Here is an 18888-nt window from a genome sequence, read left to right as displayed (position 1 = left end):
GCCTTAGGCAGAGCTACAAAATTAATAGAAGACAAAACATAATAAGTCATGTGAAAAAATAACCAAAGAATCTGGTAGAAATCCTGTTGGAAATCATTCCAACGATTTTTCGAATGTTACATAGGACTGTATATAGACATCCGGTGTAACATTTCGTAACGTTCGCCTGTACCTTACGATCGTTAAGCGTTGCTGCTATTGTTGTGTTGTGTGACAAAAAAAAAAATGGCGACAAAAAGATTTGTACACGACTTACGCGGAACATCAAGACACACGCTCCTGGTCTGCGACGGAACCACCGCCAGCGCTCAAAAGGCGTTAAAATGCATGCATCGCACAGTGGAGCCGATTGGCAGCGCGATTGTCAACTGTCAAATGTTTGCTAGCGCCACGATGCCCCACAAGAGCGGAATAAATAGACATGGCATTTTCACTACACTGACCTTGCAGTGGAAGCCATCTCGCCGGTTTGGATGCTACCGAAACTTCTCGGGGAAATGATGTCGGAGACGCTTTCAAGTGTCCGGCTCGGGTTCGTTGCCTGGTAGCTTCTGTGCATCGTTAAACTTTCACAGCGATGGCTCCTTCTTGTTAAATAAAATCAAACGCACTTGACCATATTCCGGGAACGCTCGGAGAGCCCGAGTATAGTAAAGCGTGCCTTCCAGTATTTACCGTTAGGTTGAATTGATATTCTATTTACATTCCTTTTCTCTCCAGTTCTGTAGAAAAAACCCCCTGCTCTATGCAATATGCGAAACTTTGCCAGAAAATAATGTTGCCCCAGCAACAGTTGCACTGTGTTTCCTCCTTGAGAAACACTTGAGAACTCCAGGAACCTTCGCCCCTGTCGATGTCATATATTACATTGTGAGAATCTGTGAAGTCTTTCCATTTTCCATTTCATTAAACACATTTGACTAAAAATACCAACTATCAGTCAACACCGAACGCTGTGCAAAACTGTTTCTGCTGCAGCCCGTCTCGTAAACGGGGGCAAACAACACAACAACAACAAAAAAGCAATACAACTCTACACTTACAGCCCGGAGCTCCCGGTAGAGTCTTGCTATTTTTGTGTGCTCTCAAAACAGTTCCAATCGAAACCGTTCCAACCCCTCCCCCCCCCCGCTTTGCGCTGCTCCTCCCTCGCGGGTTGTTGGCATCGATAGAAAAGTCAGTTTTAATTTGCTCGCTCTCTCCGGCTCCTCCCCGGCAGCTGCTGAACGGGGAAAGGCCGGCCGGCAAGAAATCGCATTACTCCTTCCTTCCGTGGCCCAATATCAATTCTAGTCATTTATTTTTGCTCCTTTTTTTTGTGTTGCTACAACCATTCCAACGTAAAACTTCACTTTGCAGCTTCAGTGTCTGCTTGTTTTCTGTGTGTGTGTGTGTGTGTGTTTTTTTTTACGTTGCTTTCCTTTTCCTTTGAAGAATCGGCACCAATCGCTGGATCAAAGCGAAAAAGCTGGCTGCTTGATGGATGGAGCTACAATAATGACACTCCGTGTGGTGGAGAGTGTGCAAAGAATAGAAACGCTTTCTAAAAGCTGTCCCGAGCTGACTGTAAATGTGACTGTGTGTATGTATCGTGCGTTTGTACGACGCAGACACATACTGCCTGTGACTGATTGATGTTTTTTTTTCTCCAATGAACCGTAGAGACAGAGTGGAAGATGAAATTGCAAACGAATGGGAACCCTCTCCACTGTTTCCCCTGCTACCGCCTCCCAGCATACGCGACCTTTCAGCACGAAAGGGCTGCGAGGGAAGGAGAGCCGGGGAAGTGTTGGAGCAGCCATCGTGCTATCGTAGCTAGAAACTCATTTAAAGCGTTGCAACTTACTTTCCCTGCGGCCATCGTAGACACACCAGCCACCGGTCATCACCGGCTTTCTGTTCGGAATGTTGTTCTCGCATCCACACCCTTCCCCCCTGCACCCCCCCCCCCCGCCCTTCCACTCACATTTTCTTGCCGCATTCCGTGCTATAAATCGTCATCGAGCGCATTGGTATGCTTGCTTACTATTGTTTTCCGTTCGCTTCGCCGGTATCTACGCCGGACCACCGTCTCACCTAGCAAAGTGTGTGTGTTTTTTTTACACTCTTGCGAGTGTATTGTACAGTATTACTCACCTGTGAAGTATAAGAAGAGGAAGAAGAAAAAGGGAAGAAGGAAAAAAGGGAAAGTAATGGATGCGAATGAACGGGTACAGGACCGGATGCCCAACGTCGATTAGGGAAGAGATGCAGGAAACGAACCCGACGAGAAGGAAAGAAAGAGAAAGAGAAAGAGAGAGAGAGAGAGAAAAGAAAATCGATTATTTAGTAATGTTTCATCTCGCAATGCAGGACAACGTGCACGTGTACACAGATACAGCTAGATACAGCTGCACACGGTTGCATCATTCATTTTGTGTGTGTGTGTGTGTTTTTATTTACTTTGTTACACAAGCGTTCAACTCAAAACCATCGTTTGCCGCTGGTGATTAGTGGTGATTCAGTTCGGTTCATAAGCGTGGAATAAACTCGAGCGCATATCAGGCGTAACGCAAAGCAGCTGCCCAGGCACACAAACAAGCGACAAAGCCTTACCGTGGCGGGTGAATTTGCGCAATATCGATACATTTCTTGCAGTTGGTACAGGTAGCGTCGAGTAGCATATTTCTGTTTGTGGATTATGTGTGTGTGTGTGTGTGTGTGTGTGTGTGTGTGTGTGTGGGTGGGTGTGTGTTTGTGTGCAAAAGATAATCCACTGAAATCAGCCACCGCAAAACATTTCTTTCAACGTTCTTTCGGACAATCCTAGTTGGGAAAGGTGAGCATTAAATGTAAAATAAATTATATATATACGAGCTAGAAAATTTACACTAGATTTATTTGTTCTACATGCCAAGGTAAGTGATATACTGTACATATTTATTTGCGTGTGTGTGTGTGTGTGTGTGTGTGATAATCTAAATGCGAAAAAGTGTGTTTCATAAGCAGCACAAATGCATTGAAGGTTTGCTGCTTTGTAGTCATTGTTCATTATTATTGTTCGTTACGTCACACATAGCTGAAACACTACTGAAACATTTTGCAAAACAAAACAAAAACCGATACCCTTCAAACGAATTGCTCAGTGCACAGCAGGTTAACTAAACTACAACAAAAAAGCCACAGCTATCGCTTGCCTGGAAAAAAGCCATTTCTTTCCCCCTAGCGTTTAGTGTCCCACAACTTAGAATGCGTACCATAAGCTTTATTGCGTTCAGGATTTTTATTTTTATATTTTATATTTATATTTTATATTTTTATATTTCATTTTACTACAATCGAACTGGAGGCTGATACATTTGTCAACTGCTGAGCACTATACCGGCCAATAGTTACGTCCCATTTTCCCGCACGAAGACCCGGCACAGTGCGTGGAGACGCCCAGTACTTTACCGCGTTTACTATTATGGAGACGCCCAGTGCTTTACTGCGTCTACTATTATGGAGACGCCCGGTACTTTATAATAAAATAAAACTTAAAATGGTGTTTTATCGAGCAACAATATATTTTTTTGTGAACAAAAAAACTACTCCCCTTCAACTTTTACATAAAAATATTGTGTAAACAGTGCACGCAGGCTGACAAAAATATTGCTTCAAAACCAACGAACAAGCACATTTTCCTATCCTACATTAGCTTTTATCCTACTCATAGCACTGCGTCACGGTATGCGATGTAGTATGCTATAAAAGACGAACTTTCCCGTCCATTCACCCGCGGCGCAATCTATCATGTATCTAATCTATCATGCTGATCCACTCACACACAGTTGCCCATTATCGTAAAAGATCATTACGCTTCATGCAGCGTCAGCTACAAGGGCTACACGCACTGGTGCTGTGCCCGCTAGTCTCATAAACTGCAAAGCAAAACACCTGCATCAGACTCTTGCTCTGGTTTGCCGGGCTGTGGTACACTGTGTGCTGTGTGCACACGGGAACGGGAAAACGCTACAACCAAGCCACCATGTCAAAGCAGAAAGACCACCCACCCACCCTGCACCCCTACTACTACTACCCCCCCATGACAAAATGGCAACAGATCGCCCAGGAGGACAGGCAAACAGATGAGCCCAAACCGGGACGGGCTGGGTGCTTAGCGCTTAGCTCTATCTCTTCCCTTTCCCCACCCATCCCCTCGTTGCTGCTACACTGAAATCCCCGGGTACGATGATGCGCGCTTTCATCATCCCGTGCCCTTTCGCATGCACTCGTACGAGGCGCATTTGTTTTTTTTCCCTTTTGCCTTGTACATCGCGAACTTAGTGGCTTTGGCAGCTTATTTAGGTAATGACTTTCACTTTTATTACGCGCGCCAGCACACACGGTAAGCCGTGGGCGCACAGCGGAGCAGCGGAACCTGTACGGAGAACGGAGAAGAAAAGTAATTAGAGGCACCTCGCATAAACAAGCAGCCAACCAGCACGGACGTGAACACGGAGTACAGTGAGGTTGGTGGGTATGCAAGAGACAGACAGACGGAAACAAAACGGGATGTGGAGGAGGAGGGAAAGAACGAAAATTAAACAACCCGTCCCGGCACAGACGCTGCGAAACCGAGTAAAACAAGGGGGGGGGGGGGGAGCGACCGACAGTGGTGATAATGCACAGGGAAGGGAGGGCGCTCGGTACTTAATGGGAGATACTTTTATGCCTCATAATTAAGTGAGTTTTGTTATGCCCTCGAATGCAGTGGTAACCATGGTGAGAGGGATGGTGGGGAAAGATGTAGCACACGTGAAGGACTTTGCTGTACCCGAAACGGTTTTGTTTTTGGGAGGAGGGGGGGGGGGTGAAGGATTCGGCAGAATTTATCATTCACAGACGATCGACCGGGCGCAACGAAATGCAAGCAACGAACCTCTTGCCTTTTTGCTCTGACAAAAACGCTGAACCTATACGATCCTATGAGAGTGATTTGTTAACGCATCGTTTGGGAGGAAATCACACACACACACACATGAGCACGTATTTAAGGCACGTAATTAGACCCATTTGCTTGACTCCTATTGAGAGCGAACGATTCACAGTAATCATCTACTTGTTTACTGTAAAGATGCTTTCTTTCCTTGCGAGTAAAATAATATCATGTGTTCGTTTTTCTTCCCCGCCAAAAAGAAACTACTCGCCAGCGGGTAGAAACGTCACCACGCCGCACACACTTGCAAAGCAAAGGGGCAGAAAAAAGAAGAAAAAGGAGTAACCAAAAATGGGCATCGTTCTTCATCGCTGTGCCGGCATAAGGCTTCACGCTCCTACGAGACGGGATCTGGGTCAGCTAAGGGGTCGGTGCAATTTTTCTCACCCTCTCCCCGCACCACCCCCCCCCTGCCCCCTCGCTTCTGCTGTCCTTGGGGTTGGTTCGAGCCCGAGGTTCGCCGAATGGTGCATCGATCAATTTCACGGCCCAATGCGCAGCTGGCACACCGGGAGTGATTTGCTTTCCCCTTTTGCTGCGGGTCGCATTTTTTGTTTTTTTTTTTATCAAACACATCCAGTAAGAGGATGAAATATCGATTGAGTGTGTGTGTGTGTATGTGTGTGTGTTTGAGCATATTTTTATGCAAGCAAAAGTATGCAAGGAAAGATCCGGTAAGCTGTCCCGTGTCCCGGCATTGCGATCAGCGTCAAAGCCAAGCAGGCGCATAGTTTTCATTCAAAATCACAACTGATTCACCTAAACTCACAGTTGGAAGGCACAGAACATTTTAATATCAACTACTGTGTTTGTGATCTAGCGAGAGGGTCGCCTTTTTTTTGTTCCACATTAACCTGAAACGATGTTTCGTGTTGCAAATATACATTAAAAAATCACAAACAACTCACACCCAAACCAGCCGCCCTATCGATCCAACCCTATCGATCCGGTTGCAGCGACACCAAGCGCCCAGCAGGCGGTTTGGTTGAAGTTAACCAAGCCGTGCGGGGTCAGTTTAAAATGCTAATGTCCGCTCGCGTCCCCCCTTCGGTGCCACACGCAGCACCAGCTCGGCGGCACCATTATTGTGCGCAGTAATTATCCTACCACGGCGGGCAGGAAGCTTCCTTCCAGCGGTGGACACGCGATACCCAGCCCGGACTGGGACCCGGCGACCGGAGGCCCAAGGTTTATGGAGATAAAATCACAGCCCCCCCCCCCCCCCCCCCCGCCCTGTTTAAATATACATGCAAAGCGGGCACAGGTTCAACTGTGTGCTGTTTTTGCCCCTTCCGTTAAAGCAAACTTTCTTTATCCACTCCCAACACCATGTGGATCATTTTTCATGCCTGTATGCGGAAGTGATTAGTTACCGCCGGGCGCGATGTGGTGTGTACGCTGAGGAGGGTTAATTAAACCGGGACCACTGGACTGGACCACGGGTCGAAAGCTTCCTTTGCTGTTGCTGCTCGTCTTTTGCGGCGTTCCCACAAACCGTCATTAGTTGTAGCTGGCTGCCGTATTTAAGGGGTTCCCTCCCTTGTTTCCAGTTTGACCAGCAAAGTGACATATAATCATGCCTGTAGCCGACGCGTCTGGGCCCTCCCACAATGAACGATTGAAGGTACGAGCGGCTTTTGTGCTGTAACGGAGCAAATCAAACGAGCCCCCCCAAAAAAAAATGGAATGTAAAGGTCTCCATTTTACAGCGCAAAATAAACTTAACAATACTTTTAACTGCTTCTGTCTACCTTCCTTTCCCTGCTTGTTTGTTTTTTGTTGAAGGTGATTCTTATTACAACGCTTGGCTGCAGCTGCGAACTGCGGTAGTGGTAGCCGCACACTAGCAAACAGGCATTTCGTGTGGTTGTGAGAGAGCGAATAAGGAAACAATTGAAGCGAGATACGAACGTGTGTGTGTGTGAAAGAGAGAGAGAAAGAGAGAGCAGGTATTGCGTGTGGGGTAACAGTAAGGCAGAAGCCAATACAAACAAGATACTAATACACAGACATACGGTAGACAAACAGGTACAGCATAATCCATCGCGCGCACATAACTTAATCAATCAAGGCAAATAGAGAGGCAGGGCAATTGGTGTGTGTGTGTGTGTGTGTGTGTGTGTGTGTGTGTAATATTGAGTGGAGGTTGAAACGAGCACGGAAGGGTGTGTGTCTGTGTATGTTGTGTGTGTGCAAGAAAAAATACAAAAAATAATCGAGACAAAGCATTAGCACATTGTTTTGATGTTGGTCCTTCGAACCGGATTTTCAGCGTTTGGGGCGAAAACAGACATACTTGTGTGTGTTTGTGTGTGTGTGTGTGTGTGTGTGTGTGTGTGTGTGCGTGTGTGTGTGTTTTCGTGTGTGTGTGTATGTGTGTGTGTGTGTGTGTGTGTGTATGTGTGTTTGTATGTGTGTGTGTGTGTTTGTGTATGTGTGTGTGTGTGTGTGTGTATGTGTGTGTCCGTGTGTGTATTTGTGTGTGTGTGTGTGTGTGTGTGTGTGTGTGTGTGTGTGTGTGTGTGTGTGTGTGTGTGTGTGTGTTCTACAGTGGCCGGCAATATAAAGTGGCCACTACTTACAATTTTACATTTTTTCCATTTTTTCCGTGAAAAATGAAGTTACTATACTGCTTTATTTTTTGAAACATTGTTCGTGATATGCTTAAGAATGCGCAGTACCATAGCATGGCAAAAATGAGAAGTTTGATTCAATAAAAAATATTTTTTCCAAAATTGATCAAAATCACTGTGCCAAAATAAAGTGCCCACTTTATTCATTCTATAGAAAATATTTTTCTGAACAAATATAACATCAAATTTATAATTTATATGCGTTCCTCTCGCATTCTTTACATTTTTGAGGATCTTTGACATATTTTTTTTTGTTTTATTTGCACATATTTGGCATTTGTTCTTCCTAGGAGTATTTCAGAGCTTTAACATATTTTGTTTTTTCCTAATCACGTCATTCTCACCACATTTGCATCAAAATTTGCACACGAAATCTCGATAGGATTAAAGTTAAGACTAAGTAGGAGCCATTAAAGAAGTTTTATTCGATTTGAATGAAAAAAAATTAAAAAATTCTTTGTTTTAACTTGAGTCGTCTTCCTGTTGTAACATAAATTTATTTACTAACTCCGTAATTTTCACAGAAAACCGATAAATTCACACAGGATGCTTATACAGGTATAAGCTTTCATTATGCCGTCGATTCATACCATGCTCTCCACTCCTCGCATAGAAAACCCCTCTCTGGTCATCACATTGCACTCTTCATACATATTGGTTTGTTGGATCGCGTCTAGATATTTTTGAACATCAGTTCTAATTTGGACTCATCTGTCCAAATATCAGTTTTTCAACAATCTAACGATATATCTGCATGTTCTTGATCATATTGAAGCCAATTGGCTTTGTTAGATTGCTGTAGCTCGAGCGAGGAAGTTGAAGGACGCCACATCTAACGGGCAGTAAATTACGAAAATTGCAATGTGATAGCTAGGGGGTGTTTATCTTCAGGAGTAGCGTAAAAACTGGTGTGAATCGAAAGTACAACTATGGCTGATACCTTTTTTAACATTCTTCATCAATACTTTGGGATATTTCTTTTAAAAAAATGGGGTTTGAAAGCTAAAAACATGTTCCTACAGGCTAACATCTCAACACACACAATCAATACAAAAACATTTCTCTATTAGTATCGTATGAAACACCTTGCATGTCCTCCATGAAGTCTAAATCTTGGTTCCATCGAGAATTTGAGGCAGATTCTATGTGCTAAGGTGGATAAAACTGGTGTCACAAACAAATAAATTGAAATTTAAAGCTCTGGATAACGCTTGAGAAGAACCAGATGCAAAAACTAGATGCAGAACTAGATAAACCTTTAAAAATTAGAAAAAAATACGCCAAAGATCATCGAACATGTAAAGAATGCAAGAAGAACGCATATAAATTAAAAGTTTGATGTTATATTTGTTCAGAAAAATATTTTCTGTACAATGAATAAAGTGGGCACTTTATTTTGGCACAGTGATTTTGATCAATTTTGGAAAAAAATATTTTTTCTTGAAGCAAACTTCTCATTTTTGTCATGTTTTGGTACTGCACATTCTTAAGCATATCACGAACAATGTTTCAAAAAATAAAGCAGTACAATAACTTCATTTTTCACGGAAAAAATGGAAAAAATGTAAAATTGTAAGTAGTGGCCACTTTATATTGCCGGCCACTGTATGTCTCTACCAGCTCTAAACTCCAACGGAAGCATCACCTTCTTCGGTGGGTGAAAAGGAGAGTGGGAGGTAGGGGGGGGGGGGGGAAGTGGGAGGGAAAATTAATAACAAGTTAGCAGGTAACCACTGGGCCGCAAATAAATGAACTTTTGATTGGGATGATTTGCAGGGAAGGTTTGGGGGGAGGAGGTGCTACGTGTGCAGTGATGGGCAGAAAAAAGGGGGTGGGGGGGGGGAGGGGGATTTAGAAGTGAGCGTGAATGGGCGAAGAGGAATAGTTACTTCGATTGGTGTTGCTGCTGCTGCTGTTGTTGTTGTTGCCCTCGGCCAGTGTCGCCATTGTTTGCGTTCGGCTGTTGTTGTTGCTGTTGTTGCTGCAGCTTGGCCGCGAGGTCCTGCTCGCTGGCGTCCTTCTTGCGGCGCGGCCGCCTCATCAGCGGATCCGTATCGGTGGCGCCAGCACCCCGCCCCGCCGCACCCCGATTCCTGGCGGCAGCTCCACCCCCTCCACCGCCGCCCGCGGGACCGGGTGGTTTCGGTTTCGGCTGCTGCTCCTGCTCCTTCACCGGGGCCAGGGCCCGCTTGCCCGCCTTGCCGGACGGCCCCTTGCCCCCGTCGCCGGTCCCGCCATGGCAGCAGGCGGTCGCGGTGGAGGCGGACGACGAGCGGCGCCGCGCCTTGCAGTACCGGGCGAAGAAGCACTGGCACGAGCCGGACAGGTTCGAGTCGTCCACCGTGTGCGGCGTGTCGACCGTGTACTCGGAGTAGAGCGACACCGTGCCGGCGGTCGCGAGCGGGGCCAGCTTCGTTTGGTTGCCGTAGATGTGGACGCTGTTGTTGTTGTTGTGGTTGCTGTGGTTGTTGTTGTTGAGCTGATTAAAGTACTCGTGCTCGTCCAGGAACGCCTGCTGCAGGTACAGCTCGATGTTGAGCCCGTTCGCCTGCACCGGATTGACGTACAGATGGTGGCTGCCGCCATTTTGCTGCACCGTGGGCAGCACGGTTGTGGCCGGTTGCGGCTGCTGCTGCTGCTGCTGATGCATCTGCTGGCTGTTGTTGTTCTCGATGTCAAGCTGGGAGCGGTACTGCTGCTGCTGCTTGCGGTGCTGCTCGTCCCGGGGCGTCCCGTGTGCGTGATGATGCGATGATGGCGGCGTGACAGTGGACGGTGGCGGCCCTGCTAGGGTCGTTGGCATCGCTGGCGGTGGTGGTACGGCCACCGTTGCCGGCTGCTGGACGGTACCAGCCGTCGCTCGGTTCTGCTGCTGCTGCTGCTGCTGTTGCTGCTGCGGTGGAAGCGGCGGAGTGGCGGCGACACTGCCCGGCGGAGGCACACTGGCGGCGGGGGGTGCGGTATTGCAGCACTCCAGCGATTCGGCCCCGGTACTGGCGGCTCCCATCGCCGCAAAACGAAGAAAAAAAGGCACACAACGCTTCGAAGCCGGGCACTGTTCGCTCGTTGCCTACTTTCAGGCGTTTTCGGTTGATCGCTTTTGGTTGAGTGTTTTTTTTTTTGTTTTGTTTGTTTGTTTTTGTGGCTGGACTTGAAAATGTTTTTTTCTTCTCTCCTTCTTTTTTTTTTGAACACTTATTCTTACTCAGACTAACACAAATCGCTGCGGCACTTGCACTTATTTCTTCATATTATTTCACACACCCAGCTCAAGCAAAGCGTTACACTGACTTACATAAGTAGAACGGTTCATGCAATGCAAATTACCGATTTACCAAGAGTTTTAAGGAGTTTTTGTATTTTTCATAATTAAGAGTAGAAAAGAGCTATAGAAAAAAAACACTTATCTAAATTTAAAACTAAACACACTTTGCACAAAATTTCATCAAGGATGTTAGTGTGGGTTGCCACATTAGCAGTGCAAAACGAACAATAAATCACTTTCAATTCTATTCCGCTGCAATAAAAACCATCCCTCCCCTGCTTTCTCCCTCTCTCTCTCTCTCCCTCTCTCTATTGCAGCACATTCACTATGAGATTGTCACAAGCAATGCTTGAATCGGTTTACTCTTCGCGACGGTCGCGTCTGATTAGTAGCCGGGCTTGCCCGTTAGTGAACCGACGCGGTTAGAGGCGCGCCATCGGTCCTACAACACACACACACACACACAAATTCAGCCACACGCACAGGCACATACAGACCCCCTCTCCTCCCCCCCCCCCTCGTACAATGCACATGCAAATCCTGGTGACAGAAGTCGGCGCCTCCCGCCACGGGCCCACGAATTATGGTAATGTTTTATGCTCGCGGCCACAGCAAAATTGGCCCCGTTTGGGGTGGTCCCTGGTAGGCACGGCTATTTGTCGGCAACACGCACATGCACACACACACACACACATACAGCCACACGACACATAATTGAGCTGAGAAATTGTGGCAGGGCGAGAGCGGAGGTGGAACGATTTTCAAGCGAAATCACACCGAAAAAAGCATATCGCGCTCGTCGGTGTGCTATGTGTGTGTGTGTGTGTGTGGTCAGCTATTGTTTCCACTTCAAAGATGGTGGGCGGAGGGTGTGAGGTAGGCCACTTCCGTTGGGTTTGTAAAATAGAAAAAAAAATAAAGAAACAAAAAACGTTCCGAGTTTGAGTTCGTTATTGAAGCACAATCCTAATTATCTTCTACCCTCTCTCCTCTCTCACTCCCACTCTTTTTCTCTTTCTCTATCTCTCTCTCTCTGTCTCTGCGGGCAAAACAAAAACCCACCCGCTTGGCACACGGTCAAATGGGCGGCCAATTTCGGTGCGGACTCGGCAGCAAAACAAATGGTGGTCGCACCAAATTGGCCGAACTGATTTATTTAGTGGAAAACAGTGTCCACTTTTGAAACCACTCAGCCACCCCCAACACACACACACTCAATGGCCGGCGCCGACTTGTCAACACCCCTAACGAGCCCGAAATGTGCGCGAATGTGTGAAGCAGTCGGTGCTGGCTTTCCTTTTCTACGCTGACCCATCAGCGTGAAAAAAACATCTAAACCCCAAACCCCGAATTTGAGCAATGTGTTATGCGTTTTGGCGAAGGATTTAAGTGTTTTTTGATCTGCTGGTTTTCGTTTGCGCTTTCGGTTTTTTGTTGCGTAGACAGCTTAAAATTGATTTAGCGACTTTCTGTTTTTTTCTTTGCGGCGGGTCAAACGAGCGGTTGGCCTTGCGCTTCGTAATGGTTGCAAAATGGTTGCCAAATGGTGCACGAAAGTAGTGCTGCACCGAGAACGCTACAAGTGGGTTGTTGAGCGAGAAACAACAGAACAAATTCGATCAAAGTGTTTGCACCAGACAAAAGCTTGAAAAAAAGAGATTTAAAATTACATTTTTAAACAAACAACAACTAACAGCAGTGATACAACTAACAGCAAAATAAACCAAAAAAAAAAACAAACAAGTAAAGTAAACAAAAAAATCAATGCTTGAATGCTATTTGTAGGATTGCCACAATGCATACGTTCCTAGTAGCTTTTCCTTTGCTGATCATTGTGCACAGTTTGTGTTCGTCCCGGGTATCTGACACCTCCCCCCCCCCTCCCACCTCCTCTCCTCCCCTCTCCTCCCTCCACCAAAGAGAGAAAGGCGAGCTAGAACTTTGCCCTAGGTACGTAGGGGGGAGGGGGAAGGGTCCAACAAAGGGGGCATCGCGGATTACGTGTTGCCAGCTAAGTGGGTGCTGCACATGGATGGGGCGTGCGGGGGGGGGGGGGGGGAGGGGGGGTAGTGGAGTGCAAGAAACAGACGATTTGATTTCGATAAGAGAGCAGCGAACCGATGCGAGAGAGATAGAACGAGAGAGAGAGAGAGAGAGAACCCTAAGTTGAGAGATAAAAGTGGAAAGCATTACTAGCGCAGACTGCAGATTTTTTCGAGTCTCTTGTTTTTCTTTTTTTTTTTTGCTCATGCAGCCACCCCCTGCTCCCCTGTTGATTTAGTGAACCGTGAACCCCCTCCGCCCCACCCACTTTTGCGAATCGCGCGGCTGTGCGAAGGTCACCGCCAAGGATTGGCAGTCTGCAAAGGATGACTTTTACGTAAGAGAGCGATATTGGATTGGCTCTCGCCGCTCGGCAAGGCCCGCCGGGCACCGGGCTAATTCGAGTCGGCGGCTGCGATTCGGTTAAAGGTTAGACTCGGCTGCGGGGCAAAGCACACAAAGGAAGGCAAAAGGGCAACGTGTGCGCCCTACAACAACGCGTCGCTGGTCCTTGCAGAAAACGCTTGCAGCCCAGTTGGAAGGGTGAACACGAAAAGTATGCAGGTAGTACATCGAAAAGGAGAAACAGAGAGAGAAAAGGTAAATTGTAATAAAAACGAAAATAGCAGTGAAAATTAATAATACTTTTTAAAGTAACGCAATAAAGTACACAAAAAGAGAGGAAATTAAATACAAAAAAAAACACACACACATAAAATGATACTAAACCCATCATTGCCTCTACCCTGAACCAAACCAATCAACTCAATTTCATCACTCGTGTTTCGACGGATTAGATTTGCTGAGCTTGGTTTCGTTTTGCCTCAAAACCTGAATGATGTCTGGGCAAGTCTGACTGTTTGCATAAATTGTTTCCCCCCCCCCCCCTGCAGACGGTTCGAAGCTACAACAACAGGACCCAGCAGCCAATCAGTTAGAACAACACAAGGCCCCCGTTCTTGCTCCAACAGCAGCATTAACAAAAAAACGGCAACAAGAAAGCAACGTTCAGCTTTGGCACAGAACGGGATTCATCCTGACAAGTGTTTGTGTGTCTCTTTTTCTTTACCAAAGCTCTCTCTCTCTCTCTCTCTCTGTCACAAAAAAATATATTGCGATTTACTTCTCTCTCTCTATCTCTCTCTCTCTCTCTCTCTCTCTCTCTCTCTCTCTCTCTCTCTCTCTCTCTTTCTCTTTATCTGCTTCTCGTTCTGCCCTTCGAGAGAGATCCGTGAGGCACTGTTACATCCTCACAGTTCGTCTTTTACAGCACAAAAACCCCCCATCCACCCTCCCATCTGTTGTATCTCTTTTACTGCCGGCATTTTTTTTTTTTTGGTCCACTCTCTCACACATTCTTACAACATACACCTACACACACACACACACACATGCATTATTTCCTCTCACAAGCTGACGGTGGCTAGACAGACTGTTTTCTGCTATAGCACCCTCATCCCCCCCCCCCCCCCCAACACACCCTCATCCAATTTCGTCGCTTGCCTACGTTCGTCGCTTGCTCGGAAAGCCGCGACGGCCGAGTCTGTTACAAAGTTTCGGCAACAAAAAGATATTCGCACCAGCACAGTGCCGGCTACTTTTAAATGTGCTCGCTCTCTCACACACTCTCTCTCTCTCCCTCGTGCTTTTGAACACCCCCCCCCCCCCCCACACACACATACACCCATACACACACAAAAACACTGCGGGAGACACATTCTTTGCGCTCCCGAAACTCTACCGGCCTTCCGCACACAACTGACAACCCAACCGCATCTCAGCGCTTCTTCACCCTAGCAACGTGCAGGTTCGTGCTTAAACAATTATAAAACAAACATTAGCAAAACACACACACACACACACACACACACACATACACAATGAATTTTAAACCGACACATTGGCAAGGTTCCTCGCTTGCTTCAATGTTGCAAAACTGCCCGCCGCCGCCAGCGCGAAACCTTGCGAACCGAAGCCAAATTGGGCGCTTTTGGTCGGCGAAGCGCCTCAAGGATGCACATCCAAAAACACACACTCATATCACATTTAAATCAACTGCTGCACACGCAAAGATAAGGCACGCGAATGACATGACGTAAACAGCACAGTTCCTTGTTGCTTCTGGCTGGCGGGGCGATTAAAACGTGTGCTTGTTGGTGGGGCTGAATGGTGCTGAATTGCTCGTGTCTTGATTGCTGTATTACGGAGACACACACACACACTCACTTTTGGGACATCCGGCGTGTGAATCTGCTGCCCGAGAGTGTCCTTTAACGGCTCGCACCAACGCTTAGTTGCTCGCGCCGTGCCCAAATCGAAACGTCTTTGATTGCCTGCTGCCAAATCAATCGCTGCTAGCTCGCCTACACTCGCTCCATGACAACACAAACTCACATGCACAGCCACACACACACACACCTACACACCCGAAAGGACCCGTGAGGGGGGGGGGGGAGAACGATCCCGCCCAGTGCGCTACGCGGTTTCCTTTCGGGGAGCAAAAGCGGCAGCTCGCTCCGAGCACCTTCGGACCCTGTTTGCGCGCGGGCCCGTCGGCTCCCTGTGTGCGCGATTGCCGTAATGTCCTTTCTTTTTTTTGCTAGCAACAACAACAGCAACAACAACCAAACGGGACCATCTCACGGGGCTGCAGGGATGAATGAGTTCGGGCACGCTGACCAGCTGACAGCAAGCGGCAAACCGTTCGCTCATCTCATTCTACAACACAAACACAAAGACACAACACACACACACACACACTCACACATACAGAGACAGACAGAGCGGATGTATGGAGGGAGTTGAGGTGTTCTGGACTGAGGTCCCTTTGGCTCCCGGGTTGCCTTTAGTTCGCCATTCGCCAGCACCAGAAGGGGCCGACTCGATGCTCAACCGACCGCCGCGTCGTTCTGATGGACGCTGTTAACTTGCGAGCGGAACGCTAGTCCCCGTTCTCCGGCAGCGAGAACGCGCTCCTGTCGCAGGACAAAAGCCCCAGCCACACACACACACACACACACACACACAGGCACACATAGTCGCACTCGAAATTGTTGGTTATGCAGGAGGACGCACGTGTAAATTTTGCTTTGCCAGCCAATGGGACCAACCTCGCGCTCGGCCTTCCACCGTTTCCCCCTTTCGGGTTGCCCCACCCACTTTGGTTTGGTTTTGTTGTCCCTGCTGTGTGCGAGCAGGAAAACCCGATCGCACGACAAAGAGAGCGAGAGAGAACAAGAGGGAGAGAGAGTGAGAGAGAGAGAGAGCCGATGAGCACGACGGGCACGACGGAACCGAAACCGCGCCGTGTATCAAGTATCGACTTGCATGGGGCGCAACCAGCCGAACATTGCTCCCGCATAGCACCCACACACACACACACACACATGTGCACAGGGCATTTCTTCTTGGTCACCCCTTTTCGTTCCCGAGAGGAAAGCGGGAAGCAGGGGGAAATGGAGAAGCAATAAGGTACCAAGAAAACAAAAAAGGAACCAGGGGAAACAGCGAAACGCGACAGACGATGGAAAAGGGGCGGGCGGGAAATGGGTCCCAAAACCGCAACGGTTTTGCTCGATTACGAATAGCAACCTTCCGACCTTCGTACTTCCGTGCCACCCACAAGCATCCTAGTGAAACACACACACACACACGCGCGAGCAGGAAAATGAACGGACGATACAAAAGGTTTTGGTTTTTATGCTACCAAACTCGAGAGGGAAGCAGAGTTTCTTGTTTTTTTTTGCTTTTTTTTTGGTTTCAGAGCACCACAGGACCTCAGTCGTGCCTGCCTGAAGAAAGACCTCCAACCGGCGCTTGTGCTTTCGCAAGCTTCTGTGTGTGTGTGTGTGTGCGTTTTTTGTTATTTGGTAACGAGTCTTTCCAACTTTCGCGTGTGTCTATTGGAAGGAGTTTTCCCTCTTTTTTTTTTTGCTATTTTGGAGAGTAGCAGATGCGACCGTGTGCCTTCAAGGGCAAGCACTTTTTGGGACAGGCAGTAGGTAAATGCGTGCAAAAAAAATGCCCCTCCTTCACAGCGTACTCCGTGCTCCGCCAACAGACCGTTGGTTTCCACTTTGCAAACATGAATCATTCGCGTTCGCGTGACCCGCACCTGCCGTGCCCATTATGCTAATATTCAACCGTGTGCCGCCATCCCCCTCTCTATTTAGCCCCTCTGGGCTTCTCTTTTTTTACTCACTCTGGCTGCACACATGCATACTAGAAGCACCATTGGCCTTGGTGCTCGAGGTCCGGATCTAATTCGCTTGTTCGCAAGCCCCACCGTCCAACGCAACCGAGGAATTGGAAGTTCCATGTTCCCTGCAGCCCCTTCCTCAGTGTGCCTGCGATCGCGTGCCTGCCGGTACTTCACGTGCTGGCACCCTGTTGTAACCCTGTAACCCGTACTCTTTCCTGCGCTTTGGAAGCAGCACAAAAAACGAGAGGCATTTCCAACGCCAGCGGTTCAATGTGCCCTGCCAAAACGGGGCCGGCGAATCGGCCGAACAATCGCTGGCGCCAGGTAGCTCACACCGGAACCGCGGACCCACACACTGGCACACCCTCTCGTTCAATGAATGTGTCCGCGGGCCGCTCCAAAGTGCGGGTCCTTTTACATTCGGCTAGCGTGAAGCGGCGCGCGCGCGCGCGCGTGTGTGTACCACACCCAGAGACCCTCGGACATAAATTATCCGCTCCAGTGGTATGTGAGGCAACACACAAAAATGACCCCCTCCTTCACACACACACACACACACATATACTGCACTGAGGAACATAGAGAGAGAGAGAGAGAGAGATATAGAGAGAGAGAGAGAGAGATAGGAGTGACGGTAGTGTCTCGGCAATCTATACAGCACTTTATGGGTGCGATTACTGTTAAGCTTTCTATACAGAGGGGGGCCAAAAAAGAACACCACCGGTACATCTTTACCAGGGAAGGGGAGAGGGGGAGGAATCTCCATTAATAGGGATTTGGTTTTAGTTTAATCCACTGGCGACAGATTTGTGCTACCGCTTGACACATGTTTATACATGGTCGTTTCCGTTCAGGGCAAACTGACTCACTTGCTCTCTAGTTAATTCTGCCAGCGATTTGACATCTTTGGTAAACAAAAACATGCATGTCTATTTTTATGGATAAGCATCTTAAAAATGACGACCGTGAAACGCCTTTCAATAGCTTTTTTTCATTACTTGTTTGACAGTTCATCAGCTACCAGCAACGACAGCTTTTAGTATAAATTTAGTTTTTATACCCAATTTCTTCTGTTGCTGTTTTGACAGTTCAACAATGACAGCAGTGACAGCTTTTTTATATCTTTTTCTTCTTCTTTTCCTATTACTTAGTCTATTCTTCTTTTTAGACAGTTCATCAATGACAGCAGTGACAGCTTTTTCATAACTTTTTCTTCTTCTTTGCCTATTACTTATTCTATTCTTCTTTTTTGACAGTTCATCAATGACAGCTGTGATAGCTTTTTTATGTTTTTTTTTCTTCTACATCTATAACTGTTTTGACAGTTCATCAATGACAGCTGTGACAACGTTTTTAAATAATTTGTTCTTCTTTATCTCTATATCTGTCTTTACAATTCATCAACTGACAGCAGTGGCAACTTTTTGAAGAGAAAGAAAAATTCTCCATTTCCTCCATTACTTTTTTGACAGTTCATCAGCTGACAGTAGTGACAGATTTTTTAAATATTTTTTTCTTCTTCATCTATAACTGTCTTGACAGTTCATCAATGACAGCTGTGACAGCTTTTTTAAACATTTTTTTTCTTCTTCATCTTTAACTTTTTTGACAGTTCGTCGTCTGACAGCAGATGCAACTTTGTGAAAGAATAAAAATCTCCATTTCTTCCATTACTGTTTTGACAGTTCAGTCTTGGCAGAAAAAAATGTTCTTGCTTATCTATAAGTGTTTTGACAGTTCATCAGCTGACAGCAGTGACAATTGTTTATAGACTTCGTTTTACCATTTG

The 18888-nt window shown here is 47.0% G+C and overlaps 3 protein-coding genes across 7 annotated transcripts in view; all 3 read right to left on the bottom strand.

The window, feature by feature from the left end:
• Positions 1-10996, bottom strand: part of LOC120958335 (potassium voltage-gated channel protein Shaker) — a 119797-nt gene extending 108801 nt beyond the window's left edge. For 2 of the 4 annotated variants that reach the window (XM_049609593.1, XM_049609598.1), the window contains exon 1: positions 9480-10989. In XM_049609593.1, coding sequence (XP_049465550.1) covers positions 9480-10597 — 1118 coding nt within the window. In that variant the 5' untranslated portion in view covers positions 10598-10989. Of the gene's footprint in view, positions 1-9479 lie in introns of all 4 variants that reach the window. The other 2 variants (XM_049609594.1, XM_049609596.1) reach the window with 2 other exon arrangements.
• The window catches only part of LOC120959623 (serine protease HTRA2, mitochondrial), a 377171-nt gene that overhangs the window by 170468 nt on the left and 187815 nt on the right, over positions 1-18888 (bottom strand). The window lies entirely within an intron of this gene.
• LOC120957074 (oligopeptidase A) overlaps positions 1-18888 on the bottom strand; it is a 302182-nt gene that overhangs the window by 219188 nt on the left and 64106 nt on the right. The window lies entirely within an intron of this gene.

Source organism: Anopheles coluzzii, chromosome X, assembly GCF_943734685.1.
Source record: "Anopheles coluzzii chromosome X, AcolN3, whole genome shotgun sequence".
In the NCBI taxonomy this organism is placed as follows: domain Eukaryota; kingdom Metazoa; phylum Arthropoda; class Insecta; order Diptera; family Culicidae; genus Anopheles; species Anopheles coluzzii.
The sequence above is the reverse complement of the archived record's forward strand: the minus strand, read 5'-3'. Positions and strand labels throughout refer to the sequence as shown.